This window comes from Astatotilapia calliptera, chromosome 13 (genome assembly GCF_900246225.1).
Source record: "Astatotilapia calliptera chromosome 13, fAstCal1.2, whole genome shotgun sequence".
Lineage (NCBI taxonomy): Eukaryota > Metazoa > Chordata > Actinopteri > Cichliformes > Cichlidae > Astatotilapia > Astatotilapia calliptera.
This window is the reverse complement of record NC_039314.1, coordinates 26,818,913-26,842,928: the sequence shown is the minus strand read 5'-3', so window position 1 is coordinate 26,842,928 and position 24,016 is coordinate 26,818,913. Positions and strand designations below refer to the sequence as shown.

The 24,016-nt window shown below is 40.3% G+C and overlaps 1 protein-coding gene across 6 annotated transcripts in view; it reads right to left on the bottom strand.

Moving 5' to 3' along the window:
• The window catches only part of atrnl1a (attractin-like 1a), a 331,746-nt gene that overhangs the window by 94,529 nt on the left and 213,201 nt on the right, over positions 1-24,016 (bottom strand). Inside the window, exon 29 of one of the 6 annotated variants that reach the window (XM_026189697.1) lies at positions 14,220-15,296. The exons of the other annotated variants lie outside the window; for them this stretch is intronic. Within the exon in view, the coding sequence (XP_026045482.1) occupies positions 15,138-15,296 (159 nt within the window). The 3' untranslated portion in view covers positions 14,220-15,137. Of the gene's footprint in view, positions 1-14,219; positions 15,297-24,016 lie in introns of those variants that run through there. 6 annotated transcript variants of the gene reach the window in all.

The window sequence follows — 24,016 nt, the reverse complement described above, 5'->3', positions numbered from 1 at the left end:
CTACGATCGAACTACCAACCTTCCGGTCAGTAGGTGACCTGCTCTACCTACACAGCTACAGCCAGTATGGCCATCTTGTATAGAGTTGGTTTGTTTGCAGATGTGTTTATATTGTTGTTCCTGGATTGAAGTCAGTTTTTTAAATCACTTATTCTTGTTGCTTTGTGCTAATAAATTTCAATTATTCTATAATTATTAATTTTAATCAGGACTTCTTGAAAGTTGTGGTTCACAATTAATTAACATGTAGCGCAAGTAATGAAATGACAGTTTTTTTTGGTGTGTAGTACAGCTAACCACATTTAGATGGTTGTGGGATGCTCACTTATGCTCTGCACACACTTCTTCCTCAAAAATCCCATTGGACATTTCTAATTTACTGATATAGAATTCAAAATTCAAACAGAAAAAATATTTTAGCAATTTTTCTCAGTGGTAACAGCAGCTGAAAGCAACAGCAGGATTGAGTGGCTCCCTCAGTGACTGTGGGCAGTAGATAGGGATGCAGAAGTACACGCACACACACACGCACACGCACGCACGCACGCACGCACGCACGCACGCACACAGCTCCCTGCTCATTTCTGTGTTCACTAAGAAAGTTAGAAGCACTGTTATTACTCTGCATGTCTTTAGTGCAACCAAGGGTGCACACTTGGTGGTCCTATTTAGCATTACAAAGGCAGCTACACAATACTTTGACTCACCAGTCACTGAAGCACAATCCTCCCCTTCAGTGTCCTGTTAAGGTGTTGGATTGGTGAAACAAAGCATTGGCATTTCCTGTTGGTAAATAGTGGGTGCTTGTGAGCATTTATGGTCACGTGATCTGCTTTCTTCTTTTTTTTTTACCCCCGATAAACATCCTTTACTCTAAGAGCCTGTTTAGGAAGCAGCTAAAAATATGTGGAAATATGGATAATTATCATGTAAAATATGATAACTCGTGTCCAGTCACATTGGAATTTAATTTTGCTAGAGGACATCAGCGCAATGGTGTTGTACCTTGGATATAGATGAATATAGATGAAGAGAAGAGGCTTAGGATGAAATAACTTGCTCCAGGCTAAGCTACTTGCAAAGACGGGACCAATGAAGCAGACTGAGTAGCTCATGTTATCCCGATATCCCAATATAAACATCAGATAGGTGTTCGCAAGCGTGTTAAATCTATTGATCAACCCCATCCGGTGCTCCCATCCCAGCTATTCTAATTTCCTGGCATCTTTCGTCAAGCAGAACAGAGACACTGCGAACAGAGAGGGTCATAACTCGAGGAGTTTCTATCTCTCGCCCATTTCTCTCTCCACTGCACAACAATATTTACCTTCTCAGGTAATCAAAGAGAAACAGCTCCACTTTCACGCTCTGAAGAGACCCTCTCGTCTAGCCGTGGCTACACTAACATGGAACATGTTGCTATGCTAAACTAAACTTAATTTTTAGGCTTTTAGAGTTGACAAACTATAATTTAAAGTTGAAAAAGGAAAGTGAACTCAAAAACTTTGTAGCATGCGTCATTGTGTTATTAATATCGTACGCTCGTCTATATTGTAACCGTCAGTTGTTTTTCGGTTTATGGGAGGAATACAGCTCCATGGCCTCGCCGCTCTCCGTTAGAGCCCTCCGAGGAGTCTTTTTCCACCATATTAAACCATTCACACATGTTCGATTAAGAACCATTAATTTGCCAAACTGCATTCCCACTTAAGCCATCCGAGGGTTTTTAAATCACAGCCAATTACTCTGCCACCACAGCACTCTGCCTACATTACTGAGCCAATCACTCAGACAGAGAAGGGCCCCATCCCATTACAGCCAAGCACGAGAAACAGTGAAGACTGTTCTCTGGTTTGATTGTTCAACAACTGAGCAGAAAGAGAAAGACTGCCTTTGCACCTTACTAGAGCTTACTAGAGTAACATTTGAACCCTGTAATGCCGAGTATATCATATTTAAGACATGAGTTAGTTTTTGAACCTTCTGCATCATCAGTGTGATTTATTCTTTCAACTGAAAATTCTAAATAAATTGCACAATACATTGTTAAGCAATAAACTGCAAAAAAAAGCTAAAAAAAGGGACGTTGCAAATATAATACAAATTAAAACTCATATAGTCAAATTAATATAACATTTTTTCTTGTATTAAATTTGTCAGAAGCTTTAATAAACATAATTTTCAAAAAATATATAATTTTCTGCCAACTTTTTCAAGGTTTAAATGGTTAAAAAAGGATGAAACAACTGAGCCAGTACAACAGCTGATTGTGAAGTTGAGGTCAACAGAACAGTTTCACACAGCTAGTCACAGCTAAATCACATGTTCCTTCTCACCCACCTCAGAGTATCAAATACTGCTGTTGCAAAGATGAAACATTCAATTACAGCCAATTCTGAAAAGTGCTACCATTTTCTAGGCAGATATTTTGCATTTGGAATTTGAAAGGATGGCTGTTTGTTTAGGTTTAGGTCCTGAAAATGACTGGAAAAGTTTGTGGTTTTGGCTAAAATAAGCTCCTTCACAATATAACCATGCATTTTGTAAAGATTTGTTTATATTGCGTGTTTAAATGTGCCTCCAAGGGGTCTTTAATCATATTTAATAAGTTGGGAGCATAATCTATCTCATTCTTGCATTAAAACCTGCCATGAAAAACCAAAGGACACAATGTGCATATCTATGAGACGCCAGTGGCTTTGACAAAAAATAAGTAAATAAATAAACCTGAGAATATGAATTTTCTATCTGAGGTTAGTGAAATTTGCACCGACATGCTCAGAATCAGGATGAACCTATTTATCCAGACATATGAAGCTCAACCAGTCAATCTGTGTGTATAAAGGGCAAAAAACACTCAGTGTCAGAGTGGTGGTTAAAACAAAGCGCACTTGTATATAAGCAGCTATCTGTGAGTTTAGCTTGTCTTTTCGTTGTCTTGCTGGCTGAATTTTTTAAAAGATTATATGCATTTTTAATGTATGTAAATTTGAATATGCATGAGTTCTGAAGTCTCATAAGTGCAGTGCACACACATACGTCAGGCAGCTTAGAACAAGTATATACAGAGAAGCATCAATAACAATGAGCCGTACACCAGGAGAAAAATAGTCTCAAATTTCTTTGTATCATATTTGTTATGAAGCCTTCCTCAACAATACCACATATCATCTACAGGTGTTCACTATATTTATTTAAGTCATTTTAAAGCATGTAACTGATGTAACATTCCCAACAGACACAGATTTTTTTTTTTAACTAATCAGCGCTCACACAAAAAATACTAATAAACAGATTAACTAATTCTCTTAATGTGAACTGTGAACATGAGAAAAAGTTGTAAAGCAGAGGTGAACCTACAGTAGGTACTTCCTCATTTTCCCCTGGTGACATTTAGCTATGTTTAATGAGGAATACTTAGAGTTGACCTTACCATTGATTAAACACATTTTACAGTCCGACATCAGCATAGACCAGGGGTCGGCAACCTGCGGCTCTTTAGTCCTTATAGTGCGGCTCCGGGTGGTTTGAGAAAATAAATTAGAAGTATTTAGCTGAAGTGTATTTTATTTATGTTAGTTCTTTTTTAACTTGTAGTTCTAAATTGAAAGATTATTTTGATATTGAAATATAAAAATACAATTATATTCTATTATTTTTTCATCGCTCAAAATAAGCGCCACACTCGCGGAAGCCGGTGTACCCGCCGAAACGCCGTGCATTTATCGAGGCTTTCAACCCCAGGTAGGCCAATTATGGATCTTCGGATCCACATTATGTCAGCAGCTGTTCTCCACCGTGAACTATGTGAAAAACAAACACCGCTCACGCCTCACAGATGACAACTTACAGTCCTGCGTAAAGATGAAAGTGACTTCGTACAGTCCGTTGAGCTTTGCAGCTCACAGCCCAACACACACCAACACAACAGCATAGATAGCACAGACGTTAAGGCGGCGAGGCGTGATTGTGGGTGCCGCTCACGTGCGTCAACCTCCCCTGCAGCGGCGCTGCAGACCACGCCCCGCCACACACATTAACCAGGTAAAATACATATTTTAAAAGCAGGTCAAGGCTCCAAAAGCCCAAAGACGATATAAGGGTGGCGGCTCACAACAGTTTTTGTTTGCTACATGGATCATTTTAGTTCAGCTGGGTGTCTTTCCTTTTGTTATACAGTGGGGCAAAAAAGTATTTAGTCAGCCACCGATTGTGCAAGTTCCGCTGCTGAAGCCAGTGCATGTCCAGGCCCGTCTGAAGTTTGCCAGAGAGCACATGGATGATACAGCAGAGGATTGGGAGAATGTCATGTGGTCAGATGAAACCAAAGTAGAACTTTTTGGTATAAACTCAACTCGTCGTGTTTGGAGGAAGAAGAATACTGAGTTGCATCCCAAGAACACCATACCTACTGTGAAGCATGGGGGTGGAAACATCATGCTATGGGGCTGTTTTTCTGCCAAGGGGACAGAACGACTGATCCGTGTTAAGGACAGAATGAATGGGGCCATGTATCGTGAGATTTTGAGCCAAAACCTCCTTCCATCAGTGAGAACTTTGAAGATGAAACGAGGCTGGGTCTTCCAACATGACAATGATCCAAAACACACCGCCCGGGCAACAAAGGAGTGGCTCCGTAAGAAGCATTTGAAAGTCCTGGAGTGGCCTAGCCAGTCTCCAGACCTCAACCCCATAGAAAATCTGTGGCGGGAGTTGAAAGTCCGTGTTGCTCGGCGACAGCCCCAAAGCATCACTGCTCTCGAGAAGATCTGCATGGAGGAATGGGCCAAAATACCAGCTACTGTGTGTGCAAACCTGGTAAAGACCTATAGTAAACGTTTGACCTCTGTTATTGCCAACAAAGGTTATGTTACAAAGTATCGAGTTGTATTTTTGTTATTGACCAAATACTTATTTTCCACCCTGATTTACGAATAAATTCTTTACAAATCCTACCAAGTGAATTCATGGATTTTTTTTTCACATTCTGTCTCTCACAGTTGAAGTGTACCTCTGGTGCAAATTACTGACCTCTGTCATCATGTTAGGTGGGGGAACTTGCACAATCGGTGGCTGACTAAATACTTTTTTGCCACACTGTATTCCTTTAAGAGTTCAAAATGTGTTAACTACATAAATAAAATGTAATTTTCTCTGTAGCACTTCATTGATTTCACACCTTAGTTGTTCACAAAAAGCATAAAGGTAAAAAACAATATATACAGTGTTATCTTCATTTTAGATATCAAAAAGTATTTGAGGCTCCCAGTGTTTTCTTTTGTGTGGAAACCGGATCCAAATGGCTCTTTGGGTGTTAAAGGTTGCTGACCCCCGGCATAGAAGATGAGTTAACAGCAGCTTAAGTGGAAAAAACATAAGAAAGCTGAATTTCAAACGCATCTCTGCAGGCATATTTCATACCTAAATTCAAAATACATAGGCTGCATCACTGAACAAGAGATCCAGGAAATCTTATTGTCTGAAAGAGTAAAAAAGATATTCAAAGATAAATCATGTTCTTCAGAGAAAAGAAGCCTACTATAAAAACTGTCTGATGTATTGGTGCACTTTAACTGGGTACATGCAACCAATATGTTTACAGAGAAACACCATTGTCGTTCCAGCCTTTATGAATCATACATTTAAGCGCCCTGGTCTGTATGTTCTTTTCTATGTCTAATCTAATGAAAACGAGAAACAGGAAAGTACACTGGAGGAGCGCGAGCACGAGGTAGAGAGCGGGAGGAAAGCGAGATGCTGCGCTCTGATCAGAGGCTCTGATTAGAGGCTTTAATTGTCTTCCTGGTAGTGGAGTCACTCTGGGCGTCTTAAATGGAAAGTGCGAGTATTTATGTGGATGTCTCTGTGAAGATGTACGCTGTTAGGTACTTGTTGATACGCTTGCTGGGCTGGCAGGAAGAAAACACTCTTAAACCCTGTTGCCCAGTGTGTGTCTGTTACAAATGTTACAATCAGACATGGTGCAAATGGAAGTTATTCAGTAATGACATCATATTAAATCAGAATTTTTACTGTAATTAAGTTTGCCATTGAAATATTTTAGTCTACCTACATATTTTCATTTTTAGGTGTGATTGCTGCTGTAGTCACAGCAAAACACACACACACACACACACACACACACACACACACACACACACACACACACACACACACACATACTTAACCTGAGTATTAAGTATTTTGTCTACAAAATAAAGTCTCCTAAAACCTTAATTTCTTTGAGTTTTTTCGCTTCTTTTTGGGTACTTTTTCAGCCCAGTTTGAAAAAAACAAAATAAAACAGTTTTGAACCAAGTAGATGCTAATGCTTCAGACACTCGGCTAGCTGAAGAGAAATGATGGAGAAAACTACAGACAATGTTTTTCTCCAGGATTAAACTACCATTAGACTTGTGCTGGCATTATTTTGTTCCTGAGTCGACAGTAATTTCAGCCTGACCTGTGTTTATGCATCATGGAGTGGGTGTCTGCAGCTTTTCCTTTTCCTCCAGACTGCAGGAGGTTTGATTTGACTGATTAATTTCTTCTCTCAGGCTGATAAGTTAATCTATGAAGTCACTGCTGAACTGCTGGCACGGATCACTGCTATTTGCAGTCTGAGATGTAACTGTAGACATGAAATGGATGCAAAATGTGTATTTTTAAATGTTTTGACATCACTGAATATGCCTGATTTTTCTCTTGCGATTACTCAACGCCACAGATGGTGGAATGAGAGCATTCGTGGATTCGAGGTAAATCAAATCAGTCTTTTGTGAGTGAGTCAAAAATGTAGCAAAATACAAATACACGCAGATGATGGGCCAAATGCCCCAGGAACAGAGCTTTGAAACTTTTAATAATCACCAGGTCTCTCAGTCTGTTTACCAGTGCATCTCCCTGCAGTATGAGTGTACCTCCGACTACAAAGTTTTTTTAATCACAAAGGAAAACTTAGCTGAAAAAGGAAAATGTAAATCTCATTTGAGTCCTGCAGACGGCCTCAGGAGCAAGCACAGGCAGTGGACAGAGTGCAACAACAGAATGAAATTATACCACATTCAGCAGGTCTCTAACTAGATCATACAGCCCCGATAATGTTTAATTTATTTAATATATTTAATATATAAAACTTTACCCACAGAATTCAAGATACATATTCATGTTGAAAACATCATAGCTGTCAAAGCATGCTTCTTTAACATGTCCCAGTGCTTTGGTTTTGCATGAGATTTTCTGTTTTCCTGTTCTCTGGTATATTGCATCTGTGGAATGTACCCAGTAAAATGCTGCATTACTTTTAAAGCTTTTAAACGTGTTATCATATTTATTGTTGAATATAGACAACATGAGCTTTGTCACTTGAAAATCATTTTCTTATACAGAGGAGATGTTTGTTCTTGGACAGTTAGCAGCAATATGACAGCACATGTTGCGTAAAGCTTGCGTTTGATGTGCCAGTGCTGCTGCCCTGCATTCTTTTTCTACCTACATACTCACATACACACAGATGCAAGAAAGTTGATTCTGGGACTTTTCAGTGGGAGAAACATTTTAACCAAGTGACTTCTACAGTCTCAGCTGACTCCAAGTTTCCCGGACCTTATAAACAGTACAGCTGCATAACGACTAAACCTAAAACTAGCACCCTTACCTACCGCTCAGCCCCAGAGATCATTTTATTGATCATTAATATGCAAACTGTCATGACTACTGATCCATGACTACTGTTCACATAGAGATGGGGAATAGCTGCAATCACAGCACTGTAAGATGGTAACAGATGTACTTTTACGCCTGATTTAGACTTTTGCAGGAAATCTATGTTGTAACTTGCAATGTAATCGCAAACTCCTTCCACAGCATTCAGTCACTGTGGGGCTCCGTGGACCCAACAACTAGTGACATTTCTCAGAAGGAGCAGTCAGGTTACGTGGATCGGTTCTCGGTTATGTCATCGGTTATGATTTAGATTACCTGCAGTAGTATAAATCATGGTCATTCCCTTTTCATACAGATGGCTGCCTTGCACCACTCAAACCAGCACCCCTCCCTATCTAGGATGTGCATTTCCTCATCACTGAAGGACTGGTCTAGCCTGTAGGCATAAAACAGTCGCAAAGTTCTGGCCTGACGAAGTAGCTCTTCTGTATTTGACAACTTTGCAACAGTTTGTTCTGTTTCCCCAATGTCTGATTAAGGCAATCCTCTGGGTACTTAATCTACTACACTATATTTCTCTGTCTGTGCTTGAAGACCGAATCCATGGATGTTTGGGGGCTTTGAAAGAGATGCTGTGTGTTAAAAAAAAAAAATCCTTTCAGCCATTCTGATACTCAAAGGGATCACCACTGGTTTTCATATAGAAAGCAGTTGTCCTTCTTTCCTGGATCAGTTGGCTCATTCGGCATCTTCCGAGCTTTGATGAATGCCCAGCCGGGATAACGACATTTACTAAAGGCTCTTTTGATATGATGCTCTTGTGCTTCCCTGGCAACTGAGTCTACGGAGATGGTGTGTTGGTTTACAACACACATCAACTTTCAAATATCCCCTTTACTGATGGCAGTTTCATAGTCCCAGAATGCTAGCCTGTTATCTTTCATATACTCGCTGGTGAACCTGATGTATTTGTCCACTGGGTTAATGTGATCTGTGAATTGTGGTGCTTCCTGAGATTAGATTTTCACCCAGGTTTCATTCACATACTTGAACCAACAGCTCTGTGCTGTTCCAGAATAGGATATCAGGGCTATCTTTGCTACTTCCTCTAGATACAAGTTAGCCACAATAGGTGAAAGTGGGGAACCTGTGGGACACCCATGTGGACTGTAAACAGTTCGGAGAGCAGACACACGTTCAGGGTGTCTCCATTGCTGAGGTCATCCTGTAATTTCTTGTGAAGAAAGACCAGTGTTTCATCTGCCTCCGCACCTTCTCCATAAAACCCAAAGTGTTCTGAATGTGGTGTTTTGAGCTGCCTAACAACTGACTGAAGACTGAAATCAGAAACTTGGAAGATGTTGTAGGTAACACAACTGTTCACACTAGCAAAGGGTTTAAAAGGTGCAGCCTTTTAGTAAGACACACAGACTTGGTGTAGCTTAGATTATGTATACAGGGAGTGCAGAATTATTAGGCAAATGAGTATTTTGTCCACATCATCCTCTTCATGCATGTTGTCTTACTCCAAGCTGTATAGGCTCGAAAGCCTACTACCAATTAAGCATATTAGGTGATGTGCATCTCTGTAATGAGAAGGGGTGTGGTCTAATGACATCAACACCCTATATCAGGTGTGCATAATTATTAGGCAACTTCCTTTCCTTTGGCAAAACGGGTCAAAAGAAGGACTTGACAGGCTCAGAAAAGTCAAAAATAGTGAGATATCTTGCAGAGGGATGCAGCAGTCTCAAAATTGCAAAGCTTCTGAAGCGTGATCATCGAACAATCAAGCGTTTCATTCAAAATAGTCAACAGGGTCGCAAGAAGCGTGTGGAAAAACCAAGGCGCAAAATAACTGCCCATGAACTGAGAAAAGTCAAGCGTGCAGCTGCCAAGATGCCACTTGCCACCAGTTTGGCCATATTTCAGAGCTGCAACATCACTGGAGTGCCCAAAAGCACAAAGTGTGCAATACTCAGAGACATGGCCAAGGTAAGAAAGGCTGAAAGACGACCACCACTGAACAAGACACACAAGCTGAAACGTCAAGACTGGGCCAAGAAATATCTCAAGACTGGTTTTTCTAAGGTTTTATGGACTGATGAAATGAGAGTGAGTCTTGATGGGCCAGATGGATGGGCCCGTGGCTGGATTGGTAAAGGGCAGAGAGCTCCAGTCCGACTCAGACGCCAGCAAGGTGGAGGTGGAGTACTGGTTTGGGCTGGTATCATCAAAGATGAGCTTGTGGGGCCTTTTCGGGTTGAGGATGGAGTCAAGCTCAACTCCCAGTCCTACTGCCAGTTTCTGGAAGACACCTTCTTCAAGCAGTGGTACAGGAAGAAGTCTGCATCCTTCAAGAAAAACATGATTTTCATGCAGGACAATGCTCCATCACACACGTCCAACTACTCCACAGCGTGGCTGGCAAGAAAGGGTATAAAAGAAGTAAAACTAATGACATGGCCTCCTTGTTCACCTGATCTGAACCCCATTGAGAACCTGTGGTCCATCATCAAATGTGAGATTTACAAGGAGGGACAACAGTACACCTCTCTGAACAGTGTCTGGGAGGCTGTGGTTGCTGCTGCACGCAATGTTGATGGTGAACAGATCAAAACACTGACAGAATCCATGGATGGCAGGCTTTTGAGTGTCCTTGCAAAGAAAGGTGGCTATATTGGTCGCTGATTTGTTTTTGAATGTCAGAAATGTATATTTGTGAATGTGGAGATGTTATATTGGTTTCACTGGTAAAAATAAATAATTGAAATGGGTATATATTGTTTTTTGTTGCCTAATAATTATGCACAGTAATAGTCACCTGCACACACAGATATCCCCCTAAAATAGCTAAAACTAAAAACAAACTAAAAACTACTTCCAAAAACATTCAGCTTTGATATTAATGAGTTTTTTGGGTTCATTGAGAACATGGTTGTTGTTCAATAATAAAATTATTCCTCAAAAATACAACTTGCCTAATAATTCTGCACTCCCTGTAATCTGTAGGGCTCAGAAGTATCTTTGTCACTGAACAGTGACTTAAATTTCTCATTACACTCAGTCTGGTTTAACAAAATTGTCCACACACCCTTGTCTACCAGAAGGATGATGATGTTGACATTGCTGTCCTTACTAAGTGACATGCCTTCACTAAAGACAACAACAGTGACTATTACTGCACTCGGGGGTTAACAGAAGAGTATAAAACACTTTACACTCAGACTGTGCAGTGTTATGCAAGCCGCTCTCTCTGTAGATTTACCTCATTATTGTTTTGTGTGTGTACAGTCTCTAATTGAATCCCAACAAGCGATTTGGCTTCCACTAATTCAAAAAAAGATAATAAAAGAAAAAGAGCTCCCCCATATTCAGCATGATATTTGTTCAGGTATGTGAAATGAAGTTATGTTCAAGCGAGAATCGGTTTAATCTGCTTCCCTAAACAAGTCAACATCGCTGAGAAAGCATCAGCTCCACTTCCCTGTAGGATGAATTTCTAGTGCGAGCAGCTAATTGGACTGAGATTGTTCTGCACTCAAGGAATCATCGCCATGTTCAGACAGAGAGAGAGAGAGAAAGAGGAAAAAAAAGCTTCATTAGGTCTTAAACAGAACTGACAGAGTCATAGATAGTTAAGAGAGAGCTTGTTTTGTGTAATGAGTGTAGATATGTTCAACTGTGCAGTACATTCAAACTGAAGCATGTTTCCTTCTGGGAAAAACATTTTAAATCATTTATTAAAAGCTGAAACGAGGAATGCTTATATATTTGTACATTGCTATTTTGGTTTGTAATCCCGCACCTGCCCTCTTTTTCTTGCTCTGTCTTTTTTTATAGACTTCAAGGGCTAAGTCGACACTGCAGGGAAGAGTGGCCCAAATCATGCATGTTTTATTTATATGTGATCCAGATCTGTTTTTTCATGACAGTGTGATTGGTCCCAATCACACTGAATATGATCTTTTCAATTCTGTCCATTTGTGGTCCTGAATCGTAGACACGTCTGATTTTGTTCTTCTTTATCTACATGCGACTAAAACGTCACTTGGCTGACCTTAATGTCTTGTTATGATTCTTTCCACATCACAATCTGCATCCTCTTTGTCATCCCCTCACAAATTCCCTTCACTGCACATGATCTCGTAAATGAAACCGTAAATGCTGAGTTTAGCCGCCTGCATATTTACTCCTGCGTAAAAGCGTGACGCACGCGGCATCGTTTTGACACGTGAGTTCCAGGAGCGTCCTGAATACTGGCCACATCTAAAGAATAAAGCGCATAGATAAACAAAAAGTGAGATCTGAGCAATTCATAAGAATTGAGCACCAAGGTTTGTGGTGTGATGGGAGATAATGAAAACAAAAAACAAACAGGCATTTTCCAACATATGCCAAATAAAAGTATGGAAAAAGCTCCTGTTCAATGACTCATGCTGCATTTAAACCAGCGGTGGGCAGTTCATTGTCCAGAAGGGCCGGATGAGAAAGCCGGACCGTTTTGCAGGACTACACCAGTTAGCTGAACTCAATACCGCCCAATATTAGTTTTACCTTATATCTCTAAGTTTATTGGTGCAGTATTTCACAACAGTGCCAGCTCCTCATGTGGTCCCCACGGGAAAATGAACTGCCCACTACTGGGTTAAACAATTACCCCTCAGGAATGATTGGCATGTCCCAAATATCCCATCATATAAAATATGTTCCTCAGTGGGTCAGAAAAGAAGCGATAATGGGAGTAGAGACTTGATGAAATCACAGATCTCTCAGTCGTGTTTTGAAACACAAGAAAATTATGATTTCATAAGTGCTCCTGAAATCTGTACTGTAAGCATCACCTTAAGAATATGGAAAGTCATCTTCATGGTTCAAGTTCTCCCTGAATCTAGTTATGGATCTGACAGAAACATTCACAGAGCAGCTGCTGGATGCTGATTGAAAGCTCTGACCTTCACATGCGATGTGCTAACTGATGATTTCTTGAAATGAACATTGGCTCATTTCGGTACGTTGGTGGTCCTTTGTGTCTGGGGATGGGCGTCCAGGTATGCACCGGCTCACCCCTTGGTAGCTGCTTGTCGGGGCCTGGAACCTGGGGCTCGCTCGGGCCACTTCGGGGGTGGGGTGCCCTCAGCCTCTCGGCCTGGGGCTCGGTCACTCTGGCACAGCTGGCTGCCGGCAGAGCTCACGGGCACATCACTGCAACCCCCCTTTACTTCTGCTCCGCGGCTGCTGAGTAACCCCTCCTCTGGGGCTCTCCTCAGCTCTTTCTGGGATAGTGGCGCAGCTGCCCTTCTGTTGGTCTTCCTTGGTCTCTGGTGTTCTGAGGGCCTCTGAATGTCTGGAGCCTAGATCTCCTCCATACCTGCTTCATGCCCTGGAGGACGGGGCTGTGGCTCCCCACACCCTCTAGCGATCTGCTAGAGGGTGTGGGGAGCATTTACATGAAGGAAACTTTTAAATACAAGCGCGCTCACGCTCACAGGTGTACACACGGGTGCTCACACACACAAACTACACCCTTTTTGGCTCCTACCTCAAGGCACACTGTGTGCTGTCGATCTTACGTGCTGCACAATAATGTTTAATATTTAGTATTTACGGTTACATTCCCATCCATACATATGCAATAATACTAAGTGCAATAATCCTTTCTGTCATCGTTGTATTTTTACTCAGTTGTATATAGTATTTTTATTTGTATTCTATTTTTATCTTATTGTATATTTATTTTATTTTATTCTACTGTATATAGTATTTTATTCTATTCTGTACAGTTGTGTACTGTATTTATTCTTATTGTATTCTAATTTTTGCCTCATAACTTTTGCACTGTCCACTTCCTGCTGTGACAAAACAAATTTCCCACGTGTGGGACTAATAAAGGTTATCTTATCTTATCTTATCTTATAGATCATCGTGATGATGTTGTTTATTATGTTGCTCTCTTTTTCTTTGCTTGTTTTCTCTTTTTTCTTTCTCAACAGGTGAGTGATAAATGTATTTTTTGTCTGTTTGTTTTGTTGGTTTTTGTTTTTTGCCCTTTATCCCCGTCCCTCTTCCTCGCTGTTTTTCTTTCCCTCTTTCTTTCTCCCTTTTCTTTCCCCCAGTCATGTCTGTCCTGTGTTTAGCAAGTGAAAATAAAATAAAATAAACAATAAAATAAAAAAATAAAAAAGGACATAGTTTGTTTAATGGCATCTATGGATTTTAATTTAAAATGAATCTTTAAGAATTTGAGTGGTGTATCTATAGTGTGTTAAACTTTTCACCAAAACAATAAATGCTGCTTTTGAATTTCTGCTATAGCAGGTAAATTTTTTCAATAATCAGGTACTTAAAAGCATCCTCAAAGTATTGAAATGTGAGGACACATGATGAGTAAGTAAAAAAAACACCATTTTAAAATTGTGAACCTCAAATTCTGAAGGCACATTTCAAAGCTTTCATTCTGAATTTTTATTCCAAGTTCTGCTGCTGAAGCATCGCTCTGCATGCGTGTGTGAGTGCATGTGAGCATCCTGTTTATGAAAAGCTTCTTAGAGCTGGATTAGGATCATCATTGTCCACTGGCTTATGATACGACAAGGATTATGTTAGTACAAAGATATGTTTAGCAACACATCCCAAACTTGCACGCCCACACTGGCGCTGTATACTGGGATGCAGCTTATAGATTGTGGGCTCTACTGCAGTCATAGCATCTTATAATTTAAACTCAAAACAGGTTTTGCTTCTTGTCTTCATTTTCCACATGTGCTCAACATGTAAAATCAAGCAGCTCAGAGGATACAATGTGAACCATATCAGTCGATAGGTGGGGTAACCCTCCCAGGTAAAGGATCACTCAGGAAAAAACTTGTTTAGTGAACTCCAATAGATGTTTTACTAGTAGGCTGCGATCAGCTGATCTGTGCTGCTCCAGTATTCACTGCTCACTGTAGATTTAGTCGACTGCATTCAAAAAGAAATACGCACATGTAACATGAGTTGCACGGCTGATTATCCAACCCACAGATACTATAAAGGTATAAAAGATGGAATTTAGTGAGTGAATCTAACCAGCAGCATCATAAATATAAACTAATATCTACTTTTGATGTAGTCTAGATTTAGCCAGTCGAACATAATGCATCACTGTAAACTTCCCCACAGTGCTGCAAAAAAAACCAAAAAAAACAACAACAACAGGTTATGCTGCACTAAACTGCCTGCCTACAACCTGTGAATAATACAAAAAAATTATATTTTTATTACGAGTGTTAACGTGATAAAGTATTTTCAGCTTGTATTTCTAGTTTTATTGTGTATATAATGAAAATGAGGATTGATAACACCAGCGCCCTTTGCCGAGTCTGATAATTATGTATAATAATTATCAGACTGATCCAGATCATATGAAATAACTTTTCACTTTAACTACTATCCAGATGCCATGTTGTGCTGATGCATTTATGTGCACATTGTTAGTTGTAGTCCATTAAAGGTCTCTCTAATTGTTCTGAGAGGGAGTCAGGGGACTGACAGCTTCCTTCAGCCAGGCACTGTGGCTCCAGAGGGGACTGGATGGGTGGAATTATGACTCCAGCAGCACACCGGTCACTCATGTCATGATCTTGCCCATCCTGTAAATGGCATAGAATTGTTTTTACATCTTAGTACACCTGACAGAACAGCTGTACTTCTCAGAATAGGTGCAAAACTGAATTAAGATAAACTAAACAATGAAGATAAACCTGTATTAACATATTTGTTCCTTCCTGATTTATATTAGTGTATTCAGCCATTTAATAAAATATCAATAAAAGCGAAATATATGTAAAATTTGATTTGTTCTTTTTTATAACCATTTTTCTTCTTTTAATCAATTAAAATTGAATCAAGGAAGAAATACAAAAAATGTGCAATATTTTACCACAGCAAAAAGGCCTGACAAATATTTAGTTACTGCATTTGACTCTCAGTCAAATGTGCTGAAATGACACAATTATCTGTGATGCATGTTTATATATTGGGCATATACTGTATAAAAGTCAGGAGTTAAAGTATGCTGGTATGATCTCAAACAGCGTTCAATACTAATTTCAAATGACTCTGTAAATATCCCCAAACACACAAACTCTTCCTACTGTATGCCATTTGTCAGAAATCGTGTCTGTAAATGTACGGTTGCTGTGTTATTCACTGAGTAAAAAAAACAAAAACATTAATGTGTGACACTGATAGATGCAGAAAAATGTGAGAAGCACAGGAAGACTAGACATTATTTTCAGAGGTGACTGCTCACTGCTCAGCAAGTGAAAATTTATAGACAAGTAATGTCCTCATTCATTTTAGAAAATTAAAATCAGATACTGAATCTATAAATCAGGTTTTTCTTGTGTGTTTGCTGAACTGGCTAAATCTAGACTACATCGAGGGTTGTAGACATTACTTTATATTTAAGATGATCCTGGTTAGAGTGACTAGAGTTGGAAATCCACAAAAGAGGGAGCATATTTCTCCCATATTGGCTTCTCTTCATTGGCTGTTAAATCCAGAATTAAATTTAAAATCCTGCTCATCACATACAAGGTCTTGAATAATCAGGCCCCATCTTATCTAAAAGACCTGACAGTACTGCATCACCCCAGAGCGCACTTTGATTTCAGACTGCAGGTTGCTTGTGGTTCCTAGAGTTTGACAGTACAACGGGAGGCAGAGCATTCACCTTTTGGGCTCCTCTTCTCTGCAACCAGCTCCCAGTTTAGATTTGGGTGACAGACACCCTCTCTCTCGTGGCTGATAAAACAGTGACTTACTGCACCTCCACCTCTCACCCCCATTGGAATACCTTTATGCTGATTGGAGTCACAAGACAGAACAGGTTTTTAATTGAAACCATCTTTCTTTTCTTCAAGTCAAGTGTGATAAATCTATAATTAGTCCAAGTAGTTTTACTGACAGGTAATTTTTCTTTTATAAGATCACATTGTTCACACAGTGACGCCCATTCATACCTGGCACATGCTCTGTCCAACCACAATCTGACCACAATCCATTTATAATTCACTGACACGAAGTGAAAAGCACCTTCAGTTTTTGTCAGGGAATTATAAAGTGAAAAAGATAATGATGAGCTTCAGTTTATACTCTGGTTTCTCCTGGGATGTAGTCAAAACTCTTCTTATGTCAAACTTTTCTCAATACTAGAAAATATATCATTAAACATATACGAGTTACATGCCTTCCTAATAATTAGGCTATACTTATTCAAATATATGCAAGCATATGATCATGTTAACGTGTCGTATTCAGTCTAGAACACAAACAAATGGAAAAAAAAAGTCACAGAGAAACTGTCAATAAAATATCAGTCTGTCCATGCAGACGTGCACAAGGGCAAAGTCAAAGTCAAAGTCAGCTTTATTGTCAATTCTGCCACATGTACAGGACATACAGAGAATAGAAACTACGTTACTCTCAATCCCTAGATAAAATAGCAAATGAACATTTAAATATAAGAGTGATTAAAAATGCAAGTAAAATAATTAAAAAGTAAAATTTAAATAAATAAATACAATACAATTTTTACATATAACAAGAAAGCTATACAATATACAATATAATGAGTAAATGACATTGAGTGCAAACCAGGCAGAGTAGTGCAAATGGGCAAATAGTGCAAATGGAGATTTGGTAATGTACGGTAAGAGATAGTGTAACAACAAAGTCTTATGAGGTAATGGCAGTCCACTGCTCCACAAAGTGACTGGTAACTGGTGCAGGCCAGTGAGTGAGTTAGAGAGTGTGTGTGTGTGTGTGAGACAGAGTTCAGTAGGACCGTGGAGGAGAGAGGGGAGAGGGGGCAGAATCGGGAGGGAGTTAAGCTTCCTGACAGCCTGATGGATGAAGCTGTCCTTCAGTCTGCTGGTCCTGGCCCGGAGACTCCGCAGTCTCCTCCCCGACGGCAGCAGCTTGAAGAAGCTTTGCATTGGGTGCGTGGGATCAGCCGCTATGCAAAGGGCTTTTTTAGTGAGACGGGTGCTGTAAATGTCCTGGAGGGAGGGGAGAGAGACACCAATGATCCTCTCTGCAGCTCTCACTATGCGTTGGAGGGTTCTATGACAGGACGCATTGCAGGTTCCAAACCACACAGTGATGCAGCTCGACAGGATGCTCTCGATGGTGCCTCTGTAGAAAGTGTACATGATGGGGGCTGGTACTCCTGCTCTTCTTAGTTTGCGGAGAAAACTAAGAAGAGCAGGAGAAAACTGTGATTTCTTGGCCAGTGCTGTGGTGTTGTACGTCCAGGAGAGATCCTCTGTGATGTGCACACCCAAGAACTTGGTGCTGCTCACTCTCTCCACAGACGCTCCGTCAATGGTCAGAGGAGCATGTTGGGTGTGCATTCTCCTGAAGTCCACAACAATCTCCTTCGTCTTCTCCACATTCAGAGAGAGATTGTTGTCAGCACACCACGTGGCCAGGCGTCTCACCTCACTTCTGTAGTCGGTCTCATCCCTGTTGCTAATGAGACCCACCACCGTTGTGTCGTCCGCAAACTTGGTGAAGAGGTTGGAGCTGTATGATGGAGTGCAGTCATGGGTCAGCAGAGTGAAGAGGAGGGGAGAGTTAAAGTCCAGGAATCAAGTCGCTGGTTTAGGCTAGAGTTATTTATATGAGCCCGACCACCCACGCCCACCCAGATATGTGTCAACAGCAGACATCAATCAAAATGCTTTGTGTGGCGGAGAGATTTTTAGGATGGCAGCAGAGACAAAGAAATCACAAAAAAAAAAAAAAAAGGAGGAGAGGGAAGCAGAGGGAGGGAGTTATATTATTACAGACGGCTGGCCTGAGGCACTTTCCAGTAAAAATCTTAAACGGAACAGGCAGACAAACACAACCGTATAAAACCATCTCCACCACCATATGGCTCCGGGGAGATGTCCTTGTTGTGTCCCTCAAAACACTCCACTCTCTCTCTTCACCCCTTTCCTCCCCCCTCTCCCCCATCGTCTCTCACGTTTCGGTGCTTTTGAAGTTTGCTGGTGGCTGTGAGGTGCTGCTAAACCACTCTCTGAACACCAACACCTTCAAGCTAATCAGGGTCTCTGACAGTGACAGTGGTCACCTGGCCTGCACTGATAGCAGCATCATTAACATTTATCATATTGCCTGTTTTTACTTTTTTTTGTATCAGCGACAAGTGAGTAAACATAACATGAGCACTAGCTGAGAAATAGTTGAACAGTTTTTAAGACTGTTAGTACCAAAAATATCCATTTAAGAATAATATTAGCTCATTTTAGATATGGTGGCATCACATGGGGTAACAAGTGGTACTATAAAGAAACATCTGCAGGAAAATTTTGCAACTAATTGGGTCAATAGCAACAGAGCATGGTAAAATATAAATAGAATATAATAGAATAGAATAGCCTCTATTGTCATTGTACGGAGTACAACGAAATTGGAGTGCCACTCCCTTGGTGCAAGTTTCAATAATAAATATAAATGTAAAATATAAAAAGTACAAAAAAACAATCGTAAGTACTCAAACAATAGTATGTACAATATATACAGGATAGCAGCATTAATATAATGACAGTATCTTAAATATATGGTTGAATACAAAAGCCCATCTGACAGCAGTCTAACATTACAGTGGAACCCCGACTTATGAATACCCCATTTAACGAAAAATTCAAGTTACAAAGGCACTTAACGGCAATATTTCTGCTCGTGTTACGGCAAAATGCCAGCGTAACGAAATCCGCTGGCTCTGATTGGCTGAGCCCAGAATGGCTACAATGCCCACAATGCCTTCCGAATCATGTGACAACCCCCTTGGCTTGTGTACTTGCACTTTGCTGTTCCACTTGAACGACGTATTGTTGTTGCAGTTAGCAGTTAGCCTATAGCCCTATCTTTCACTCAAAAGGCGCGATGGGTGCTTCGATTTACGAAAGACCCTCGGGAACAAATTAATTTCGTAAGTCGGGGTTCCACTGTGCTTCTGAAATTGCAAAACAATTTCGCAAGAATGCTTTTCAGAATAATCTTCATACTGGGAGAGAAATGGGGTTGAGAGGCAGGGTACACCCTTGATGCTGTCGCATTCACCGTCTTTTTGTGTATTTTATACTGTGTGGTGCCAAAAGGTTTGAAAGGTCTGGACTGCAGGCAAGTCAGTTCATGACCTGGTCTTCTCTCTATGAGAGCCATGCTGTTGTAATATCTGCAATACGCAGTTAGCATTGTCTTGCTGAAAATATGCAAGGCCTTCCCTGAAAAAGACTTTCGTTGGATAGAAGTTGTTGCACCTGGTGGTGCTTTTCCAGAGCACCGTCTTTTTCAACCCAGAGACGCGTTTATGAATCCTGTTCACATACGGCTCAATGTGCGTTCACAAACAAAGAAGCACCATATTTAAAAGAAGGAGCAAAGGATGACTCTGCAATCCTTTAGGCAAACAGGAATATATGACATAATTGCCACATTGTTTGCAAAATTCAGCCCTAATATATATCAAAGGTGGTAGACAACAGACTCCGTACTATCAACAGCAAGAATGTTCCCTATGTGAAAGAAATCATCAGCAACATATGAACACTTGACACACAAGTCTATCTATACAGTAATGTGCATCAGGCTTTGCAGTTTTAAATGAATACAAACAGACTTTTATTTTAGGACTCAAAAAGCCACATATCACACAAAATACATGTTTTTCTTTTTTAAATGCAACACGTCATGGGTAGGAAAATATTTAAATGAATACATTTAAAGGTCGAATGCTTTTCCAGCATTGCAATAGTGAAAATGTCAGGATGTCATTCTGCTTTCTGTTGATTGAGTGGCTTCAAAAAGTATAGAGACCTGAAAATGCCAGAATCAGTAGCACACAAATACACGGCTCAATTTAAAGACTAACCAAATAAATAAAAAAGGCTTTCCACTGAATACACCTCAATCCTCCATCGGGTCCGAGAGGTGGGGGCAGCAGAACAAGGAGAGATGCCCAGACCTCCCTCTCCTTTCTTTTTTTGATTCATTCATCTTTTTAAAAAAATATATTTTTAATGTTTGCCTAATTTATAAATAACTATCCATAAATAGATGAACAGAGTGTAAACTAACTCCCATTACTTTCTCTGTATGCTGTGTTTGTACACTTGCAAGTTGGCCAGCTCGTAAATGCAACAGTAGGGACGACTACGTTTGGAGGTTAAGCACAGGCTGCATGGTGGCTGGTCATGGTGTGTGCATGTGTTTGTCTACGTTCTCCTCTCGTCCCTTTGATTTGTTTAAACAGCGGTCATCCGCAGACATCCAGCCATGCTTGGCCACATTAAACCTCTTCTACTAATCTGCCACCTCGATTAATGCCAACTAAATAATAGGACACACAAACATATGCACATGCTGTGTAGCACCAACACACATAGGGGAACCCCCCCCCCCCCAAAAAAAAAAACAGCACCCGTACACAAGTGATTTGGCATTCAGTGGTCCAGACAGGCTAATCTCTCCAACTGCAGATTGGAGTGTGCTGCAGCCAAGGACTGAGCAATCAGAGCATAACATCACCTCTGCAGAATCGTGGAAATCCAACAGTTTTAATAAAAAGGAGAAGAGGGGAAAAAAAGAAGAGCCTTTATTTTGAAATTAAAAAAGTCTCCGAGCAATATAATCTAATTCTAAGCTTTATTAAAAAATTAAGGTTGCTTATTATATTTTAAACTTGACTTACTTACTTTGGTAATAAATGGCTTCTGGCTCACAGCGCCATAATATTGACACAATCTTGTCATTAAAATTAGCTTAAGCACCTTTGACTCATCATCTTGCCATTGAAATTAGACAGTAAGAGACCTCAGGAAAGCATTTACAGCAGCATAATTAGCTCCATAAGCCAGCTTGCTGGTTGCAGTGCAGCACTGACAAGTTCTAAACAAACAAAACAGCCTCAAAACTTAAATTTAATCAAGCTTGCTTCTTCTTCATTATGCACAGAATTTTAACCCTCCTGTAATTTGGAGTGGAGCATCTCTGAGTATAATTCCTTAATGAGTGTAGAGGAAAAATGACACAATATGTTAATTGCCTCATGCAAGGGGAGTGCAAACATCTAATTTAAGAAAATTAATGTGAGAGGTGGAGCCGCTGTAGTGAAGACTGCAGAGGTCAGGGGGCACCGTCAGCTAAAGGGAGAGCGATGCTCAGATTCAGAAGCAGAAACCGGCTGTGCTGCAAAGTAATAAAGTCTTCAGGATAACTTATCAGCAAAGAAGAGTGACAACATCTGTCTGGGATGTGAATTTAAAAAAATACTCTACCAAGTAAAGCAATAAACTAAATGAGAATCAGTTTTTTATAGAGTAGAGAGACAGATGCACAGAATGTGAAGGCAGACTTTTAACATCATCATAAAAACAACATGGGAGACAGACTTGTTCAAAAAGGTTTCCTATTAATTAAAAATGGTTATTTTGTAATATTCTATTGATTTCCAGCTTAAACAGTCGGTAAAAATTTACTTTTAATTGAATCAGATATTAAAGTTTGTTTTAATCTGTATTAGAAGTATAAAGCCAGCAACTAAATCATCATAGCATCAGATAATTATGTGAATCAGCAGCTGAAAATCTGGTTTTTGACAGTTTGTTTGTTTTGATGATGGTTTAAATGCTGCTAAGAAGACAGCTAAAATTTACAATTTAATATTTGAGTAAATGTGTCTTGTTTATCAACTTAGGGTGTGGCTTCGCAGTATTAAAACACAACTTCATTAGAAGAGAGCCACAGGTGTTACATCAGAACATTCATAAGATAACCGAGGGTTAAACTGGTGTTTGACGACTTGGAGTAAAGACCGTAGGGCATTTTATGACTTGCTTTTAGCAAATGTTCAAATATGGGCTGAAATATGAAGCCAAGGTGAGAATGTAGTAAATTGCAGTTCTTCTATAGCCACTTGAGACATACTCCAATTTTATAATCTTCAGCACAAGCCCAACAGTAGTAAAACAGAACTCCTGGTTGTGGCCCCCCAGGCCCTACTCGAAGGCTGGAATTCTACTCCTCGACACTGACGGTTGCACCACATCAGCATCCATTGCATTCCAGGCTTATATTAAATCTGTCAATAAAGCAGTTTTTTTCCAATAAATGAGCATCGCTGACTTCGTCCATCACTTATTGACTCTGTAGCAGAGACACCCGTCGATGCCTTTGTTACCACCCCACTGGACAACTGCAATGGGGTCTTGTTCGGGATCAACAGCAAAGCCCTGGACAGACCTCAATATCCCAAAACTGCCAGACATCTAACATGCACTCTGGTGACATATCTATTAACATGACATATTTGTGAGGATAGGTTAATTGATTAATCTAAATTGCCCATAGGTGTGAATGTGGGAGTGAATATGAGAGCGAGTGGCTGTCTGTGTCTCTGTGTGTTGGCCCTGCAACAGACTGGTGACCTGTCCAGGGTGTACCCCACCTCTCACCCTATGACAGCTGGGAAAGGCTCCAGCGCCCCCCGCGACGCTGAAAAAAAGGATAAGCAGAAGCGAATGGATGGATGGGTAACAGAAGGCATGTAACATTAATCAGATACCATTCCAAGCTTTAAGCGAGTGGAAGGAGGGTTTGCCATGTAACTTTCTTGCCCAAATATGTTAAAATGTGAGCCTATCAGGTATCATAGGGCAAGACACAGGGTAAACCCCAGACAGGTTGTCAGTCTGTTGCAGGGTAACACATGGAGGCACATAACCATGAGCCATGGTCAATTTAGAATCACCAAATCCAAGACCTTTTCAAGGTATTGTCCCATAAATATCGTGTTTCCACTATAAGAGTGTTCATACAGATTCATATAACAAAATTCTGCTTTTCTGATGAGGCCAAATAAGAGTTTAAAAAATGACTTCGCTACTTGAGGAAAGAATGATTAAAAAAAAGGCATCTGAAAGGGTGTCAGCGGTGCAGAGAAGACCTTAATCTTGTCCTTCTGGCTGGCCATCTTTCTAGCTTTTCATTTTTATTTGACTAATTTATCTAGCCGCGAGGCAGCATCAGCTGTGGTGGATTTCAAAAAATCCACACACTACAGACACACACACTCACACAGTCTTCAGAGGAGCAACCCTATTAGGGAAAACCAGAGACATGGTGCGCAGCTTGTCTCTGCGCATCAGCATTAGAATTTCAAAGTAGCTTTTGATTGTTTGATCTCATATCCAAAAATGATTGTTGGTAATAAAAAACAAGTATGAGAAAAAAGCAATTAACATAAAGCTGCAGCTCTATTAATATCCAGTTTTCTCTGTAGTCTCGTGGCTGGTTGTGA